The sequence below is a fragment of the Plectropomus leopardus genome, chromosome 2 (assembly GCF_008729295.1).
Source record: "Plectropomus leopardus isolate mb chromosome 2, YSFRI_Pleo_2.0, whole genome shotgun sequence".
Classification (NCBI taxonomy): domain Eukaryota; kingdom Metazoa; phylum Chordata; class Actinopteri; order Perciformes; family Serranidae; genus Plectropomus; species Plectropomus leopardus.
In genome coordinates, this window is record NC_056464.1 from 27,864,194 (window position 1) to 27,884,737 (window position 20,544).

The 20,544-nt window shown below is 39.2% G+C and overlaps 1 protein-coding gene across 2 annotated transcripts; it reads right to left on the reverse strand.

The window, feature by feature from the left end:
* Positions 1 to 1,103: 1,103 nt before the first annotated feature.
* On the reverse strand, positions 1,104 to 18,717 carry LOC121958329 (macrophage-stimulating protein receptor-like). Of its 2 annotated transcripts, XM_042507244.1 has the most exons (21): positions 18,557 to 18,717; positions 16,507 to 17,796; positions 13,763 to 13,939; positions 12,705 to 12,824; positions 11,557 to 11,727; positions 11,284 to 11,450; positions 10,943 to 11,072; positions 10,535 to 10,671; positions 9,524 to 9,700; positions 8,346 to 8,445; positions 7,835 to 8,065; positions 7,549 to 7,695; positions 7,284 to 7,446; positions 7,038 to 7,127; positions 5,997 to 6,206; positions 5,835 to 5,915; positions 5,567 to 5,748; positions 5,346 to 5,455; positions 4,004 to 4,169; positions 3,781 to 3,917; positions 1,104 to 3,550 (listed from the first exon to the last, which is right to left on the reverse strand). In XM_042507244.1, the coding sequence occupies exons 2-21, from the start codon at positions 17,710 to 17,712 to the stop codon at positions 3,319 to 3,321; spliced, it is 4,134 nt and encodes a 1,377-aa protein (XP_042363178.1). In that variant the 5' UTR covers positions 17,713 to 17,796; positions 18,557 to 18,717; the 3' UTR covers positions 1,104 to 3,318. The 2 variants fall into 2 exon arrangements, with proteins under 2 accessions (XP_042363178.1, XP_042363182.1); XM_042507248.1 differs by lacking the exon at positions 11,557 to 11,727.
* Between the last annotated feature and the right edge of the window lie 1,827 nt (positions 18,718 to 20,544).

The following is a 20,544-nucleotide window of genomic DNA, read 5'->3' on the forward strand; positions in this document are numbered from 1 at the left end:
TTTGTGATGCCAATCTTTCTTTAACATTTAAAGTTTTGATTTCAATGTCAGTGTCCTTGTTTCATGCCAAATTTAATTTTAAATGCCAACGGCTTCATACTTTCCCAGAAGCTGCGCTGCCAAGTTAATTAAGAGATCACTAAGAGGAGTTAGAGGTACAAATCTGTACAGAAATCTTGTCAGACTGCCTTTGAAGACTTTATTTCATGGCATCAACGAGTCTTTTAAGACTGAACAGTGGAGCCTCAGCTGTTTCGGTTGCCTACTGGGCACAAAATGTGTCCTTTTTCAACTGTAGGTACATATGCAGCTTGAACTGTTTACGTATGTATTGACTGATGCTTTCTTTCCTTCTCCTGAGCTCTTCTTCAACACCCGCAGTCGACATATGCTAGACGATCTGAGTTAAGGCAATAGTGATCACCTTTTTTATTTCTTTAGAACCCTGATGGTGTTGAATACTGTAACTTACCAATTACCATTTAACCACACTCCATCCTGTTTGCAAAACTTAAATGAAAGCAAATCTCAAATGCGATGGTTCACAGAGAGAAATATCTATCATTTTAGTGTTTTGTTTGTTTGTATTTGGTCTCTAGCTGCAAACATCACCTCATGTTCAAATCTAGAACCTCCACCTGAACACAGCCAGAGCTTGTCATTATTGCCACCACCTTGTCAGTACCTTAAGGCAAGGGATAAAAAAAAATCTTTTTTTAGGTCCATAAATTATTCATAGAGTGTATAACAAATGCTAGATACACAGATTAGGCAGAAGCATGCAGTTTTCAGTCTGGTTGAGCAGACATAATTCAGACCTCTAACGGTGTGTGTTTTTCCCTCCCATCCACCTGGCAGAGAACAAGAGCCGCGCTGCCTCAGACCTGTGTCACTGGCTTTGATGAATCGCTTTCATGAAGAACTTCTGTCTGTCTGCTCTTGCTGTAGTGACATGCATTTTTTTTCAACTACACCAGAAAAAAAAACTGGTTACAACTAACATTTTAGGTTAGTTTCTTTCAGGTTGAACTGCCTTGTTTGCCGATCGAGATTTTTCTTACTCAGGATAAGGCTGGAAAAAACAAGTCTAGTGAGACACTGAATTGGTTGATACACTTTACGGACATGTATGCGCAAACCACAATTCATCTGTACAAAAACACTCTTTACAGTGCAACTTAGAGCACAGAAACGTTAGTTCATTCTTGGTAGGAAGGAGAGGAAATGCAGCAATCACAAAAGTCAAGTATACCCTGGTAGAAAGCTTGCTGGTCGTACTGCGTTGTCAGTTTTAAAATTGAACAATCAGTGCAGATTCAATCAGAGCATAGATTGTAAAATTGTCTAATTTGATGTGAAGATCATTTTAATTACATGCAGGAAACAAGGAAATGTTCAATATCGAAAGTATGCAGTGATATGTTGATTGAGTTGAAAAACTGATTTAGTTCAGAGGTTGAGATGAATACAGTCGTACTGTTTGTGTAACATCTTTGTGTTGAGCTGTCTGCTATAGTGCAGCAGACATCACTGCAGCAGCTACTGAGTGTGCTTCAGATGGAGGCATCGGTTGCCCTCTAGCGATAATGACAGGTACTCCATGTTTTTCAAAGCCTCAGTTGACATCAGAACAGCACAGACAGCCGCTGTATTATTCAGTAGGTGCAGAGCTTTTGGCATCAGTGGCTCAGATTTCATGTGTTTACTTTGTCTCGTCTGCATTCTACATGAAGGGATATAATCTTTATTATTTCCCCGTACTGTTGGCAAAATGTGTCCAAAAACCTAAAAATGTTGACCCTTGAACACGTCAGCTTTAATAGACCCCTCTTCTAACAGTGTAATACAATGGCTTGGAAACATATTTTTAACAGCCCAGCATCCTTTTCAATAAGTCTGAGAACAAAAGCGTATTTTACATTCATTTTGTCACATTTGTGTTTCAGATGTTTGAAACAAAATAATGAAAACATTTACTTCCATCTACATGGCTGCTGGGGGTGGATTATTTATGAGGCAATGGGCCCCTGGGCACAGCCGTGCAGAAGGCCCCACCACCTCTCCTCAATAGGAGCTAGACACAGCATTTAATAGCAGTGTGCATCTCTTTGTATTTGTTACACATCTTGCTGTGGTTTATGTCTCTTTGTAGATTTTTTTGTGTCTGTGGTTGTTTTTGTTTCTGTAGTCCTTTTGAGTCTCTTGTAGTCTGTGAGCATCTTTGTAGTCATTTTGTTTCTGTTTGTAGCTGCTTTGTGAGTCTCTTGGTAGTCACTTTATGTCCCTTTGTAGTAATTTTGAATCTCTTTGAGGTGACTTTGCTTCCTTCATTTTAATCATTTTGTGTCTTTATGGCCTGTTTTTCTTAGTGGTTGTGAGTCTCTGTGTCTCTTTGCAGCTGTTTTTTTATATCTTTGTCTCTGTCATTTTATGCTTAACTGATGCTTTTGAATCTTCGTTATGGCTTTGTGCCTTTTGTAGTAATTTTGAGTCTGTTTGTGGTCATTTTTGGGTCTCTTTGTCATCATTTTGAGTCTGCGGGTACTTTCTCAGTCTCTTGGTAGTCACATTTTGTACCTTTGTTGAATATTGAATCTCTTTGAGGTTGCTTTGCATCTTTTTGTAATCATTTTGTGTCAGTGTTTTTTGTAGTTGTTGTGAGTCTCTCTGTGTCTTTGCAGCTGTTTTGCATCTGTTTGTAATCACTTTAGGCTTATTTGTGATCATTTTGAATCTTCGAAGTTTCTTTGCACCTCTTTTTTTCATATTGTCTCTGTTTTCGGTCATTTTGTGCCTGGTTGTAGTCATTTAGAGTTTGTAGTCGCTTTGTGAGTCTCTTGGTATTGGTGATCATTTTGAATGTGTCCCCCTGTGGTTGTTTTGCCCCTTTTCAATCCTTGTGAGTCTATTTATGCCTTTTGACATCTGTTTTGCATCTCTTTGTCATCTCGTTTTAGTTGTTTTATATTTCTTAGTGGTCATTATGAGTCTCCTGGTCAGCAGTGTTTATTTGAGTGACATGTTGTAGGTGAAAGCCCGGGAGGCCCATGACACTTTGGGCCTGCCCATAAATGCCGTCTATGTTTTGCTACTGATAAAATGTGTATGTAAAACTTCCAGCATGATTCAGTATCAGCTCTATCAAGAGTTTATAGTAGCTACAGTGTCTTTGAAATCAGTAGCCACACCTTCCACGTGCTCAGGTCTCCAGACACGATCAACAGTTTATGTCATGCATGAATGTGTCCAGGCCTTTTCTTGTATGCTGTCCAACTTTACTCCTGCATTACTATCAGAAGGTTTTGGGACTTTGCACCCTCAGCTGGTAGCATAACTGTCTGTGTCCAGGTCTGAGGCCTCAGCCTCATCTGTAGATGCAGTCAGGGACGGATAAGGCCTCGGCTGGTCCAAGTTGACATAGTTAACCTTCAGACTGATGTAGTGCTCTCCTTCCAGACAGGACAAGATGCGTTGTACTTCTGTAACCAGGCGATTGAAGCCAGGTCTGCACTCAGGCTCTGGGTCCCAACATGTCAGCATGATAGAATAACTGTGGAATGAATAAATGTGTAAATGAGTGAATGAGTAAGTACATGAGTAAATATGTAAGCAAGTGAGTGAACTATTGAAAGCCATGGTGAGCTCAACAAAAATAAACCTTAGAGAATTGAACCTCTTTAAGAAACTCAAATGAATAGATACAGCAAAAATTGTGTTTTTTCATCATAGTAAATGAAACCTCGGGACATGATATTTAGAGAGTGAAGGTGTGATTCTTACAGAGCATCAGGGCAAAACTGTGGCTGAGGAAGCCGGCGTCCCTTCAATAAGTAGTGTGTGATATCATAGGGGTCCACATCTGGATAAGGGCTAGCACCTCTGGTCAGCAGCTCCCACATTAAGATACCATATGACCACTGATAAACAGAGAAGCAATGTATTGAAGATGATGCATGATAGTTGTAACAAGTACCTTCAAGTGAACTGGATAAAGCGCACTCACCACGTCAGACTTGGTAGTAAACTTTTGTGTTTGCAGGCTTTCGATGGCCATCCACTTCACTGGCAGCTTTACCCGTTTGTGATCTTGAATACTGTAGTATTCCTTGTCGTAGATATCCCTTGCCATGCCGAAGTCAGCCACCTTTACTGTGAAGGTTTCATCCAGCCTGAAAAGAGATGGCATCTTTACAAAAACATAATCTCACAGCCAGTTCCTGTTCAAATTATATATCTCTGGAGTCAGGTGAATTTGAATTTACACCAGTGTGAATAATCAGTGTTGATGAGCAGTGGTGTCCTCATTAGAGATTTGCCATGCACAGGCAGCATGCAGAAATTGTGGAAAAAGAGAGAGCTGTATCAATGATTTAATTTTTTTGTGTGCTGCACTTTTCCTTAATATGTATGAGCAAATAAACAGACTAAAAAAACAGAAATACTATACAACCAGTGTCTCGTATTTATCATTTAAAGAAGCCTTCAGACGGGCACAGTAATTTGATTGGCTTTGATATGTTTTAAAAAATACAATTTATAATTAAATCCTTGTTTTTGGATTTTAATAACATTTTGACATAAGCTTTAAGGATTAATAAATGTCTCTATGCTGTAAGTATTGTAGTTGACCATGGAACATAACCAGCCAAAATTGTAGTGTTTGTTGCTTACACTAAATCCATAAAGATATATTAAAGATGACTTAAAGCTACAGTAGATAACTTGAAAGCTGTGGTTGGTGACTTTTATAAAAATAACTTTTTGTCATACTTGCTGAAACTTCCACTACATCAACAGAGCAGGCAGATAGTCTGTAAAAAAAATAAGCTATGGTCCTCTGCTACTATTAGTGCTTTTAATGGCATTTGCAAGAATTAATCACATGAGAACGAAAGCAGCAAATCAGAAACAGAGTCTCTAACACAGCTGTCACTCATGTCAGTCACTGCAAATGAACTATAGTCAAACTAAGTATCCCTGATCAAAGATAAAATAAAGATTCTGTTACGGTATTGCCTATTTCTCAACTGTTTTCAGATACATATTTTAATGTACTGTTTAGATGTCAAATGATAACGTTTGTGGCCCGGCTGCCATGTTGACAACAGCTGAGTGAAAACTAAGCACCACCCATAGATTATCTTTTTTATATACTCCTGCGGGAATTTAGTGACAGTTTCAGCAAATATCACAAAAGATTGTTTTCATTACATTTGCTTTTATAAAAAATCACTTCGATGTTGCATCAACTTTTACGACAAACAGTGAAATGGCCTCCTGAGGCGTGACAAAGCTTTTCCGCTGATATGTCACGGGCCAGCGATCAGTATATGATTCACACTCACATGCAGTTACGTGCAGCCAGGTCTCGGTGGACAAATTTTTTCTGGGCTAAATACTGCATCCCCTTGGCAACCTGAAGCCCGAAGCCTATCAGGTCTTTCACTGTTGGGTTCTGTGGAGGACAAAGAAGCATCACACAGAGCTGACACACCCTTACATCCATACTACACATACAAAATATATACAGCCGTACTGGTCCAGAAAGTTTTGTTGCGTAATTTACCCTTTTCTCAGAGCGTATGAAGTGACGCACATCCCCGTGCTTCATGTATGGTAAAACCACCAGAGGGAGCCCCTCTTTAGGCAGCATGATGCCCAGCAGAGACAGTATGTTGGGGTGGTGGAAACCTTTCATGATGATGCCCTCTCTGAGGAACTGGTCCACCTCCCCCAAGTCAGTAATTCCTGTTAATGCAACATATACCATTACACAGACTAATTCAACAGTCAAGCACTCGTATAATACTGATTTAAGCGATAAAAACACATACGGTTCAGAGATTTGACAGCACAGTGGGTCTCCTGCTTGTTGCTGTCTATCAGGTATCCATGATAAACTGTCCCAAAGTGGCCTGTGTGAAAAGATAAAGTGTTTATTATGGATATTTTGTGCTAAAATATTCAAGTAGAAGAAAAAAAGGCAAGAGGCTTACCTTTGCCAATTATCTGGCTATCCTCAATTCGAAGCATCTCAGCGGGGATCAGGACATCTTTGACCTCTTCGAGAAGATCAGAGCTTAGACTGACCATTGAGATATCTTCCTGCGGCATTAAAGGAATGGCCAGATGATCATGGCTGGCAGCGTACAATAAACCCTGGAAGGCCATTCCTCCTGAACCTGATGTTTGACTGGAAAGATCCACTGAAAAAGAAAATCCACGAGGGAACCACAGGATAAGGTTGTTGTACCTAAAAGGCCGTTACATCTTTTTTTTTACTACCCTTACCAAATAGACTTTTTCATGTTTTTTTTTTTTATTTAACTTGGTTTGTTATTGAGTTGGTTGTTTAATTTCAGTCATTTTTATCTATGTAAATGCATTTAAAGTACATAAATATGTGCAGTATCCAGCCTGTTTGTAATGTCCCCATATTTTTTTCTTCTAGTTTTTCTTCTGTTTGGATTTTCTTTTCTTTTCACGAGTTGTAAACTTTGGAGCAGCTAATCTTAATATGGTATACATTAAATGGTATAGGGAAAAAAAGAACTACAATAAGTAGGGGTGTGGAACAATACATTTTTTGAAATCTCGATTAATTGCAGGATTTCAATAGTTAATTGCGATTAATTGTGTTTTTTAATGGCATGTTTCTAATTTCAGATGGTACCAGTATCATCACTGTAGCTTAGCCCACTACGGCCTCTTAAAGACAGTAATGTTGGCCTGCTATTAACGTGATTTAAAAAAAAAAAAGTTACATATAGACCTTAAATGCATCGTGATTGACCCATTAACGCTGACAGCCCCAAAATTATGACAACCTTCACTAACAAACAAATCTAAAATGTTTGTTTCTGTTAAGCAGCCTCTGAAAAATACGAGAAAGATTTAATATATACAAATATAAATTTCAGATCTTGTACTTGGGCTGTTGCAGGGCTGTACAGAATGAAGAAAAGGAAAAGGAAGAAATGGAGAGAAGAACTGATCACACAATAATATGGATTCATGAATTCATTTGAAAGTCTTACCTCGTCTGTAGTCCCCTGTGGGGGAGAAGTCAGGGCCACTGCCCATGCGGTTCCGTGAAAGCATTGTTGATAAACGATTCTCTATGTTGGCTGAAAGGATACATATAATTAGTGAAAATCACTGAACAGTAAACTATGAAAATATACAGTAGTACAAAGTGCAGCAAGGGCATAAATTAGGAACTTCTGTTCACAAATGTGACAATTGCAAGTATTCTATATAAAAACAAATCTGAATTTTCTCACCTCTCTTTTTCTTCCTCAAATGTATCATCACCATCAATGCAAGGCCGGCACCTACTACCAATGCAGCAATGATGCCTAGAACAATACCCGCTATTATAGTGCTGTTGTTGTTGTCATCGTTGACTACTGTGCCCACATCATAAATTTCCCCATTCACAGACACCTATAGCAGGGGAAAAGATTATTGTTAGATACAATTCATTTTGTATCAGTTTCCATAAATGATTCAGGGTAATGTTGATGAGTAAAAAGCACACTCTCTCACCTTAACAGGCAACCCCTCGCTGGGAATAACCAGGCCTTTAGGAATCCTGCAGGTTAGCTCATTTAACAAAACCTGGGCGTGGCAGTTCACACCCCCAATAGACATTATGATCTTCATACATGAGCTCACTGTGTTCAGTTTGTTATGCTGTGAAATATATGGAGAAAAAAAGACATATTTTAATGAATAATTGTACTGTGCAAGAATTGAATTGAATTGAATTTTTACACAGCAAAGTTAGTCACAAAAATAAATGTGAGGAAAAATGCTGAGTGTGTAAACATACATGCAGTGAAACTTCCGTCTCTCCTGGTTTTAGAGGTAATTCATTGTCATCATTCTCAAAGGGGATGATTTTGGCATCAGGGTGGTAGTCCAAACGTCTCTTGTAGAGGTTACGTTTCCCATCCATGTGAATAAAAATCTCTCCTGAGTCAGACTTTTCTTCTGGCATTTCCTCAGGAAAAGCAGGAGCCCAGCACTCCATATGTGTGGCATTTGTTGTGCTGCTGCACACCTGCAGTGACATAAAGAACATTATATATTGTTTGCAAGCACAACTACTGTAACAGCTGGCAAAACCGAACAGCAATATTCAGCTACAGACTGAGTATGAGAAATCCACAAACAGGTCCCTGAACTGCAATTCACTTTATATGTTAAAGGAGTATTTTATTTTATTTCTCTGCACACACAAGTTTAATGATGTGTTGAGAACTGACCTGAAATGATGGTTTAATTGAATAATATGAGTCTTTAAAGACTTACAGAAGGATAGAATCAAAGGGTTGACTTACCCGTTCAAGAGACTGCAGGCTAGGATTTTTGGAAGTGTACTGAAGGACAGTTTTGTGGGCAGAGTCGAGATTCTGACCAACTATCACCAGCTTGGAGCCACTGTACGACAGTGAGAGAGTTAGTAATTACATTGTTATGTGTAAACCATAGACTGCATATAAAGATGGGTAGCATGACAGTGAACCCAAAACATCTCGATTACCCCTGTTGAACCCTGCCCCCTCCATGTTAGTGGGTGGGACATGGGCCAAACTAAATAAAGATGTTCTCTGTCATTTTAGAGTTTGGTGTTTACTTGGTATTTGTTGCTATAAAAAAAGGGGTTTGATGACATGATTGACAGCAGTGTTTGTTAACCTTGTGCTTGCTACTAATGGATGTGGTTACGATTGGGTTGGATGGGTGTGTATGCATGGGAAACAGCTCCCCTTGAAGGATGCTTGGCCTTGCTTTCAGTTTTTCTCAGTGGCCATGCAACTGCAGCACAAAATCCCCTTAGACTAAAAAGCATTTTCCCCACAGACCACCCTTGTAAAAGAGATGTCTGTTAAACTGTTGACAGAACAACTTGAACTGCAAACAAGGCCAGTTGTGACTAGGAATGATAAGGAATTTTTGCATCATGGAGATAATATTTATATAAGTTTTCCTCAAACCGCAAAAAAAAAAGAGAAGCGATTTAAAAATTTGACATCATAACAATGTAAAGTCTATGAGCCGAACAGGATCTCATGGATGGGGCCAGCAGGAGAAACATGACTGCATATCAAGCAGGCTGCATACCCTGGAAGTTGACCCAGGAGCTAGAAACTTTTTTTGGCGTATGTGCTAGGTGAACATTTTTCTTTGGACTTAAGAGGCACTGTCTTGGGGTCCTGTATCCAGATCTAATAATGCATCTATGGCAGGAACTCAATACCATGGCTCCGCTTCCCGATCACTACTGTGCAGACTCTGGCACCAAAAGATATGACCAGCGATAGAGAGTAGCGCCTTTATTCCTGATATTTTGGCCTCATTTTTGTATGGTGGGAGGAAGTGAAACCACTTCTTTCATACACGATAATTGGTGCAAGTACTGTTTATTTTATGATGACGCAATGGAAGATAATGGGGTCATATTACTTAATTTGGAGGCTGTTAATAAGACCAGCCCAGAGTGGGATCAGTGTCCTACCTTTGGAAACTGCAGTGAGGATGTATAGAGGTTATAAGAGGGTCTTCCTTGTAGGTGAACATCTTAGAGGTTGTCACTTGATAGTTGTCGATTAAGATTTTCACCGGTACCTTCCCAACACCTGTTGCAGCTGGTGTTTGGCAGACAATTGAAGACGCCCCACCTTCTTCAGGAGCACTGAAAAGAAAAGAGATCACAGTGCCCAAATGTGTACAATACTTACAAACCTTCATTTAAAAGCGGTATCTAAACACAGTGAAATTAGTATGTTGTAGATCAGTGGTTCCCAACTAGTGGGTCGCGGTAAAAAGTGGGTCGCAAGTGTCTCGTGTTCATGTATATATTTTTTTTAAAAACTGGCTGTCTGTTTTTGTTGTTGTTTTTTTGACCCTTCCCAGAGCTACAGATATTTTTCCTTGAGTCTCCCTTCATGTTCATCCCACATGATGTGTTCAAGGATCATCATAAATTTGAAAATCCAACAGTAATTTTTGTTTTTAAAGTTTCTGGCTGTTTCATTTTGGCGATTTTTATTTAGGTGGGCCTGCGTTTTGGAAGGCATGTTTTCTTTCAAAATAGCCAGAACTTTGTAGAGACAGAAATTTTGCAATTTAAAAAAAAACAAACATTATCCAACATTTTAAAGAAAAAAAGCCACATTTTAAAAGAGGATTTTTTTAGTTTGTTTTTTACACATGCCTGTTTTCTTACCAAAGAAAAATACTTTTTTTTTTCCTACAAAGGTCTGCCCCCAGTGTCTTCAAATACTAGAAATGAAAAAAAAAAAAATTTAACTAATTTTTGCAGTTTGTTTTATTTCATTTTGTTTAAAGCCCATGTGATATATACATTTGTTAAATAAAATTGAATATCAGGTACTTTCTCTTATGTGTGGACCTTGACCTAATCACTAAGGAGAAATCTGGTCCCAGTGGCTGGACCAGTTGAAAAACCATTGGTGTAGACCACAGTCATGCATTGGCAAAATAAATACTCTACTGTTTTGCTCACCTTTCAATGTTGCACTTTTTGTCAGCAAAGAAGATTTCTCTCTGTATCCCTGAATTAAGATATCTGCCTGTCAGTGTAACAGCCGTTCCTCCAAACACGGGTCCGTAGTCAGGCCTGATTTCTGTGATGCTCGGCTCCTGATTAGACAGAGATGAAATATGTTATCCACAATGTAACATTATATATATCATTTCCCACTGGCCCTCACAAAGACATGTTAAATGTGTAAAAGCTCAGGATGTGCTTTTCACAGTACATCAGGACCTAAATTAAATGCATGCATGGTGTTTAAATATAGGCCTCAGTGTCATGTCCCTCACAGAAGACAAAAATTAATTGCTGGGACAAAACTCATTTTAAAAATGAGTATTTTTATTTAGTTGCATTCAAGTTTTTATGTATTTTTACCACAAAAGAGAAGCCAGGCATCTGAGCTGTGCCTTCAATAGAGTAACCGCCCTCCACTTCTCCCTCATGGACATCCAGCGTGATGGTGAGGTCCTGGTTTGGTGTGTCTTCCTGAGTCTTACACACTAACCTGCATAAAAGAAAACAAGGGATGATGTGTTTATGAATAGTGTAGATTAAGATATTCCAACAGCTTTTTAATCTCAGCCCCGTGTTAACTCTGACAGCCCCAATATAAATGAATAAATATCACTTCTCCCTAGTTAACATGTTGGCTTGTGACTATCAGTGCCCAGTAATTCCCACATACAGTAAATGCTGAGAAAATGCGTGCCACTCACACTTTACTACTGCTCTTTCCAGGCAGGACTGTACACACGGTCCCAGGACCCACCGTGACGATGTGGGTTTTGCCGCTGATGATGGCGGGTCGCAGAGGAGACTGAAAATCCCAGCCACACAGTGTGACTTCTGTCTCAGCACCAGCAGGTACCATTTTAGGGAAAAACTGCACAGAAAAGTGTTGTCGTCAGTACAATCAGTGTTATCAGTGTAACGTCAGGACTCAGGGTGTTTAAACTTGGCTGATCAGTTAAACCTAGCAGCAGATCTACCTCTGTTATGACAGGCGCGCATGAGTTTTTGTTCCACTGCGCGGTGCATTCTCGCTGCCTCGAGCAGTTTCCCGAGCACCAGCCGCAGTTCATGAAGCTTGGAGCCATCAAACACATGGTGCATGTCATAAAATGTGCACACCCCGGTCCTGCAGAGGGCACCTTAAACAACTTGATCAGGGAGAGAGGAAGACGAGGGCAGGGTAAGCCGGATAAAACAGAGAGAAGTCAAGACAATCAACTAGAAGTTGCATAATGTTGCTTTAAGTGTGACTTTTTATATAAAAGTTTGAAATTTTAGAATCTTAACCTTGCCTATTGATATAAGAGAATGATGAATTTTTCTTTTGCTATTGTAGGAAACGACTGCAAAACAAAATAGCAAAAAGTATATTGCTATGGGCCTAAAATGTGTTATTTACCTGTTTTTTTAACAATACAGAGTGTTTGTATTTTGTCAAAGACCTTTCCACTTTACATTTGATTGCCGGCATCAAAATTAGATGGAAAAAGTAGTTTTATTTGTCTTTATTTTTGTCTTGTTATGAAAATCTGCATATCGGGCCACTGGCATGGACATCAATTCAAAATGGCCACCAAATAAACCCTGTGGGCCATAAGTTTACCTTGGCAACATGAAAAATCTTGAGCTTGACACCATTAGGATCTCAAGAAACACAAGTTACCAAAAATGTCATGTGTTTACATGGAAACCTATTTTTCCTGCTAGACTACATAATCTTGACATGGTTTAGCCTTTTGGCCTAAATGACAAATTGAATTTGTCATGTTTCCTCTAACTGATTTCATTTGAGGGATGCTGTACTTGAATTTTTTGTACTTTATCTTAAAAAAAAAAAGATACATCTGTGTTCTTGTTACTGGTGTGATAATGGGCTTTATAAATAATAAATAAATTATAGTGCATGGGATTGTGGTAGCTCCTCCAAATGGATCCATTATGACAAATGAGCAGCCATTCTGGGTTGATGAGATACTGTATGTGTTTATGTCTTGATTCTTTTGACTCTGATGAAGACACAGACTGTTTCCACTATTAAAGGCTGCTAATCAGTCAGTGTGCTCCAGTTCCCCTTTTCCACCTTAAACAGATAAACAGTACATGCAGTATATAGAACAAAATATACCTTATTTCCCACTGCGAAGAGAAGTGATTTGTTTGAGTATACATCTGCTGTCCTCAACACGGGGGTCTCTCCGAGAGAAAAGTTGGCAAAAACAATCGGTCTGTACAAAGTAAGAATCACCTAAACCACACAAAACAGGGAGGTAATGTCACAAGGATTTTCATTTTTAGAAATCTTAATCAACATCTGCTTCTGACTGAAAGAAAGAAAGTAAAAAAATAATAATTCAAAACATTTTTTTAAACAAAACTGTAAAATTCAACCCACTTTACAGGTTTGGATGATGCTCTCCCTGAGACAATCATGACAATACCCAAAATAAGGCAAATCTGACCTATTTCAACTAATTAAAGTCGCGAAATTGAAGCATATTACTGGTCTGTCATATCGACAAAAAAGTTCATGTCATGCAAATGCCGATATTTCATTTTAAAGCAGTTATCTGTCGATACCGATGGTGCGCCAATATTATCGTGCATCCCTAAAGAAAAATATGCAAATGTTTAAAACAACGGCACTACCCTTTTCCTCTCCTACCTTATTGAGACAGGTATATTTTATAGCTATTTTAAAAATAGCATACACCTCTCCCTACCAGTATGTATTTTGAATTGTACTGCATTTTGAATTGTATTGATTCTATAAGGTTTTTTTGTATTGTACTAGTTCTTTATTTTTATATCAACTCTCTAGAGCAACATTACAATTGATATGACTTTTGAAGAACACCTCTCTCATGCTTTGCTAATGCGCACGTGATGGTTTAAATGGAACAGCTGATGGTGGTTAAACACAGAGTGAATCTGATGTAGCAATATGCGAAAAGCATAGTGCACTCTATTACTACTATTAATAAATAAGTGTCAACCTGAACATCCTGGTGTGCGCTGGAACTTTAATTTCTTTAATACAAAAGTTTAGTTTAGACATTTTAAATAATGTCTTTTTTCTTTTTTTTTAGTAATGAACATATTCGTTATAATATATTTGAACTGCAAAAGCAAGCACTGACACATCACACAATGACTCTACTTTTTTATCCTTAGGCATGATGCTACCTGCAGTATCCGGCCGTCTGAGGTTCCAAAGTGTCCCAGGGTGTGATTCCCAATAGTGGTGACCAGGACAGAGGTGAAAAGTATGTCTCTCATCTGCCTGTTGAAGAGGTCTAATCTGTAGTATGGCTTTGACACCAGGGTGGGTTTAGTAGTGCATGTGTCATTACCTCCAGAGCTCTGTACAAGCAGGACAAGGTTGTAAGTTTTTAATCACCATTAGGAAATCACATGTATTCAAAAATCTAAAGTACCTGCGTCTGTCGGCATCAGTCTCCCTCTAAGCACATGTATCCTGCATATTCTTGTGCATTAGAGGAAGAGAGATAAACAGAGAGACGCTCTTAATTCACCCTTATAGGAAGGAAGTGCTTGAGCTTCGCCTGCAGTCAGAGCAACATGCTGTGAGAGGAACAAGGTCATAAAACAGCAGCGACTCAGGCTACATATGTTGACTCTGTGACTGTTTATGTCAGCCAACTTTCCACATGCACATAAAACAGTCACTGACAGATGTGTGTGGATGGTTGACAGACCACGATAAACTCTGTAGTAAGTAAAAAGTGATCATTTAAAAGAAAAATAGAGGATATGTTAAACTAATGGTAAACATTCCACTGCAAAGCAATTTAGCTGACCTGCCCCAGCATGCCTCTGTTTGCTTCCCACTATTTGAATACCATATATTCACGTCATTTGATCTTTTCAGTCACTTTGCATTTCATCATTTGAAGCTCAAACACATACAAGTTATAGAATTGTATACACTTAATTCTAGAAATAACAACTAAGGCAACACTTGACGCTAATGGTTTTAAGACTGCTTCAATTATCATTTATTGATTGAGTAAAAGAGTGATTCTTTCCTCCCTAACCCCCACTTACTCAATATTCTACCCATTTCTGAGTCAAATAATGCGTAAAAGCCAGGCACAGTCCAACACTGGCCCTCCCCCTGAAATTCCACCTTTTTATCAGTAGGATTTATAACTTGTATTTGTTGGCACACATTCCTGTAGGTGTACACATGACTGTAAGAGCTCAAAGGACACAGTTTGAACTCCACAAAAGGGAAGAGACCACACCTTTATTATTTTGTTGAGCACTGCAGCCAAATTCTCTATTCAGTGAAGGCGTATTGAGGGCGAACTCTGCATGTTATTTTGGGTATAGGTTTAAAGGAATACTTCACCCACAAAATGACTATTTGTCTGTCAATTACTCAACATGTGTTGAGGCTTTTGCACACAATGTTCGTGTTTTCTAAAGTACCCGCACATTTAAAAATATATATGAGCTCACACTGTGTCAATCATTTTTCCACACTAAACTTTGTTTATCTTGCGTGCCTCTGTGGTGTACAAAGAATACAAACACAGCAAACTCTTGTTGAATTGAAGTCATTGGGGTCCATGTTTAACAACAGCAAAAACTATATCAAAACATCTGTTTACAAACTTACACAACTCATGCAGTATAATTCCACTGTCATTTCCAGCGACATACTCAGGTAGCCTTCTTTAAACAAGTCAGTAATATTCATGTGAATAATGATGATGGGGAGGAAGATATAGCAATTCTTACCCGACTGTCTTGATTTTGACTCAAATGACAGCAAAGGCCTTCATGAGACAAGCATAAAGTGGGCATGTCTGTAAAGGGGAGACTCATGGGTACACAGAGAACCCATTTTTATTCAAATATCTTGAAGTCAGAGGTCAAGGGACCCCTGTGAAATCACCATGCTGTTTTTCCATCACCAAAATTTAGCCTTAATTGGAGCATTATTCGGCCATCTTTCGGAAAGGCTAGACATGACACGGTTGGTACCACTGGATTCCTCAGGTCTTCTAGTTTCATATGATACCAGTATCTTCACTCTACGCTTTAAAACTCAGCCCAGCACAGCCTCTTAAAGGCAGGAATGTTGGCAATTAACGATTGCATCATGAGTGACAAATTAATGTTGACAGTCCTAGTGATAATGCATGCATTTCGAAAGTACTAATCATAAGACTAGATAAACGAGACCTGTATTATAATACAGGAGTTGTGTGAGAGTTAAATGGATGATTTGACATAGTTTTGCTGTTGTTAAATGCAGCCCCCTAAGACTTCAACTCATTAAAAAATATTTGTGTTTCTTGATATTAGTCCTTCACTGCGGAGGCATAGATGCTACAATCTTTGGGGGTGAAGTATTCCTTTTACCCTCCACGTTGTCTTTATAGTTCGATACTTTTCACCTCTGGCAGCTTCAACTGAAGGATTTGGGCAGGAAAAATTGCTGCAACTACAAGGATTCAACATGGTGTAATCACTGAGCCTTTTATCTTCCTGAAGCCATTTTCATTTCAAAGGTCTGTACTGTTACTACTTGCCACTCTCTCACGGGAGAGACTGAAACCTAACCGAACAGAAAAACCATGTGGCAACGTGCAGGTCACATTACTGACTCATCCGCCCCTCCCAGTTCTCTCATCTGGCCGTGCTCTATCTCACACCCTGATCAGTTAACAGGCATATACTGTACCACTATAGTCAAGGTTTACTTTACACTACCCCTTATTGCTCAAGACTGTATGAAACTTCAGGCTTAATGATAAACTACACTGTTCCCGTCACAGGTGACTTAATTACACAGTGTTTGTCTGGATAGGTCACTTCCTGTCTGGGCGTAGAGAGACCTTTGTACGGTCCCTTTGCTCTGACAACAGTCTGGCTTAAAAAAAGAAAGAGTTACTCACTTCATGTGGGCAGCTTTCGCACGGCTGGAAGTGACAGAGACCTCTGGACAGCTGCTCTGTGCCTGACTTGCAGCAGTCATCCACGCCTTTATCGATCTCACTGTTAAGGTGGGTCAAAGGGAAGGCACACAGGGCAGAGTTTTTCTGAGGTACACCTCGCTCATTTACCTCTGCAAACACCCCATACAGAATGTCCTCTGTCTCTCTCACTCTCAGCTCAACTGCCAGGTCTTTCCCAGCTCGCCCGAAGTGTGCCGCCTGTAGCCCGTTATAGACAAGGTCCCTGAAACCCTGGCTCCGTTTCCTCCTGCGTTTCGGTTCATAACGACACTCCAGGACCACCTCTCTGTACATCCACACCTCTGGAATCAATATCGGCAGTCGCCCCAGACGAGTCTGAAAAGCTGAATTGCTTTTGAATGGATTTTCTCTCTGCAGAGACAGGAAGTAGACATAATCCTTGGTGGAGAAGCTGTAGATGTAATCAACCTTGTATGAGTCCCGTAGACTGGGGAGCACTGTCAGCCCATTCATGACCATATGAAAGCCATCTTCAGTTGAAAGCGGCCTAAGCACAGATATGGATCTCCTCGGATACCTCTGTGCCACTTTGTCGTTGACAGAGGCCGCTACGAAGAAGAACGATGTGGCGCCTTCTTCAACTATGGTGACTTTTGTGCCAAGGGGACTGGCCAGACAGTCTGGGCAGTTGGTTGGTGAGTTTTGCTCCTTTTTGTATAAACACTGAGGCCCAGCCTGGGGGAAGCTGATGTCAATGAAGTGACAGATCCCATGCTGAGTACTCCCACAAATGTACAAGTAGGGATACGGAAATCCAGCCGGATCCAACAGCAGAACCTCATTATCTGTATTCACTGGATCCTCAGGATCTATTTCTACATCACAAACCCCACAGGTTTTACAGTCCGTAGTGCCAACAGGTCCAGTTTTCACCTCCCATATTTTTTCCATGGCATCGTTGACTGCCTGTATAAAGTTCTGGCATGCAACATACACCTCTCGCTGTTGCGGATCCCTGTTCACCGCTATGTTCTGTATAGGTTTGTGTGTTTGGAAATGGGGGAGGGAGTATTTCACAGTGAAATCCACCAGCCTGCGCGTAGTAGAAGCACATGTGTGCTGTCCTGAGGCTGTCTGTGTTTGTATCCACATGCATACTGTCAGCAAGGCAACCCAAGTGACCATCTCCACGCCCCAGTCCCCAATGTTCGAGTGCTACCTATAAAATATTTTCCCCAAAGAGATCATTCTGGAGAAGCAGCAGGAGCTCTGTGCAGGAAAACACAGAAGGAATGTTGAGATTTAACAGACATATGATTCTTCTATTTAACAGATTCACTGCGCTGGAAGAGGAGGTGGATACTGTAAACATTTTAGCTTGTTTAAACTAAGAAATGAAGCATGGGGAACTGAGGAAAGAGGAAAAAGTATCAGCTGATGTTTTTTTCTTTGAGCCCTGTGATTAAGATAGTGTTTTTGTTGCTGTTTTTTTAAAGTAGGTGTTAGATTTGATATACACAGATATGGCATAGGTGTGAAACTTACAGAGCTATAAAGCCACTGGGAAGATTACGAGCTGGTAGAGTCAAGATAAAATTTACGGTGGGCAAGACATGACTTGCTGCAACATGTGAAGCAACTATAGAGATGTTCAGGCCTTTAGATCCATACACAGAATAAACAGAGTAATGGCTGAGTTAAGTAAATACAAGTAAGTACAAAGTAAATAAATGAATAAATATTCATACATGCAAAAGATTCAGCAGTTACCCTGTATCTAAATTTTAATACACTGCCATGCAACTTACACCTATTTCAACTCTCAAAACAGAGTGGCTATAAGGTTTAACAAAGCATAACAAAGTGACTATAAGGTTTATTTGTGTTGCTACTGACTGCTAAGATTACATCTTCTGTGCAGGTAGGTGATAAACTGTGAATTATGAGAAAAGTCATTCATTGACGTAAATCAAAAGCTCCCCGAGACACCCTCCATAAAAACAGATGTTAAAAAAAAAAATCATCTTACCTCATTTCGAAAAAGGAGGATGTCGCTGTGATTTGTCCAAAAGTTTCAAACTATGTATACTTAAATAGAATATTTTCATGTGCAAGTGAAGCTCCACTCACGAACCCGCACTCACCTGTCAGCACAGGATTCTCACTGGCACAAAGTTTACACTGATACTGAACAACATCAGCGCTGTGTTGAGACGAGCTACCGCAGAGAATACGGCATCTGACACTCGCCTTCAAAATAAAAGCACGCCAGGCTAAAGCCCTCACGGTGGGAGTGTGATGATTCATGATTCACTTTAATTCCTGTCAGCAAGAATTAGAGGCTTTATGAAATTGGTTATTTCATTTATAAGTTATTATAGATTTCATCCAATAATAGGCCCAGGTTGTAATAAAAATATTATTAATAATAATAATAATAATAATATCAAACTTTTTTGATCCCCAAAAGCAAAATTCAGCATGTGAAACAGGATTGATACAGGAAACTGATAGAGAATTGGCCTATTTAAAATTAGAAATAGGCCTAAAACAAAGTAAAAATCATGGGTAAGGTTTAAAAACATGATTTGTTTATATTACAGGCCTCTATAATGAAACTACAAGTCTATTTAACAATTATTTGTAGTAGCCTAGTATTGCAATATTAATGTTTTAACATTTAAACTAGCAGATCATGAAAATAACTTCAGAGAATTACATTTAACTTCAGTTACGTTAGAACATTACTAATAAATTTAAACATCCTTGAATTTGAGCAAAGTTGTTAGCTTAGGTTAGGCTTAAGTGTGAATAAATTGGAGTGTGGAGTGAATTAAGAATATAGGCAAATATATTATTATTATTATTATTATTTTATTATTATTATTATTGTTATTCAGATTGTCCTCAAACTGTCATTGCATAGTTTAACTTGTTATTATTATTATTATTATTATTATTATTGTTGTTGTTGTTGTTGTTGTTGTTGTTGTTGTTATTCAAAATTTTTGCAAGACTTAAGTTTTGGAGAAGATTGACGATTTATTTTGAAAGCTGAGGGCTGGAAATGCCATCGTCATTCTGACGTACTTGACTCTAATATTCTCAAGTGGGAGCTGTCCTGTCAGGCCGCGCCCGCAACAAGGAAGTATGAAATAGTTGCGAAATCGGACCACTTCAAAAATATCCTCATGGTTTCCTTCCTAGGAGTCATATCGTATCACCGACTTCAACTCACTCAGCCGTCATGGTGTCGAATTTAGTGGAAAAACTAAATCAACATTTGAAAACAGCCTTGTATAGCTACACGTCTGCAGGATTTTTTCTTTTTTGCCAAGAATGTGTTGCTCTCAGATGATGGAATGAAGTTACACTTCAAATATATTCAACTCCAGCCAGGAAGTTATGAGAGGAATGTCTTCCCTCCGCAGCCAGACATCCTCATATAAGCTCAGCAATGTGACCTTTAACAAATAAAAAAATACTGTTGACATAAAGGAGAAATGCAATAAGTTGACTCATACTGGCACTTGAAAGAGAACATATATAATAAGACTAGTGATCGTCAAAGAATGTCCAAATAGAAATGCTCAAATAATGAAGCATTACAGATCCAAAAGTTAAACATCTACCACTGAATCCAAAGTTCAGTAATCGCAGAGTGTTTGAAAAAGTCTGCATTGCCATATTCCTTCAGAGGAAAAAATGCATTTTACAGCGTTATTTTTCATACTTTCACTGCTCCAAACCTCAAACTACAAAGATCTGGCATCACTAGAGAGAACTGTGACAGGTACTGCAGGAGCACGACACTGACAAAGCTGTTTTGATTTGAACTCAACAAGGACTCGCACTCGCTGGGGCCTTCGATATGCAAACACTGATCAAACAAACTGTCGAAAACAACAGTGTTAAGGACATCACATCCAGTCCTTGAGTTTGCACCTGTCCCTGTGTATCTCACTAAACATCTCACTCCGAACACAAACAAACATACAGTGCACTGGACCATGCGGA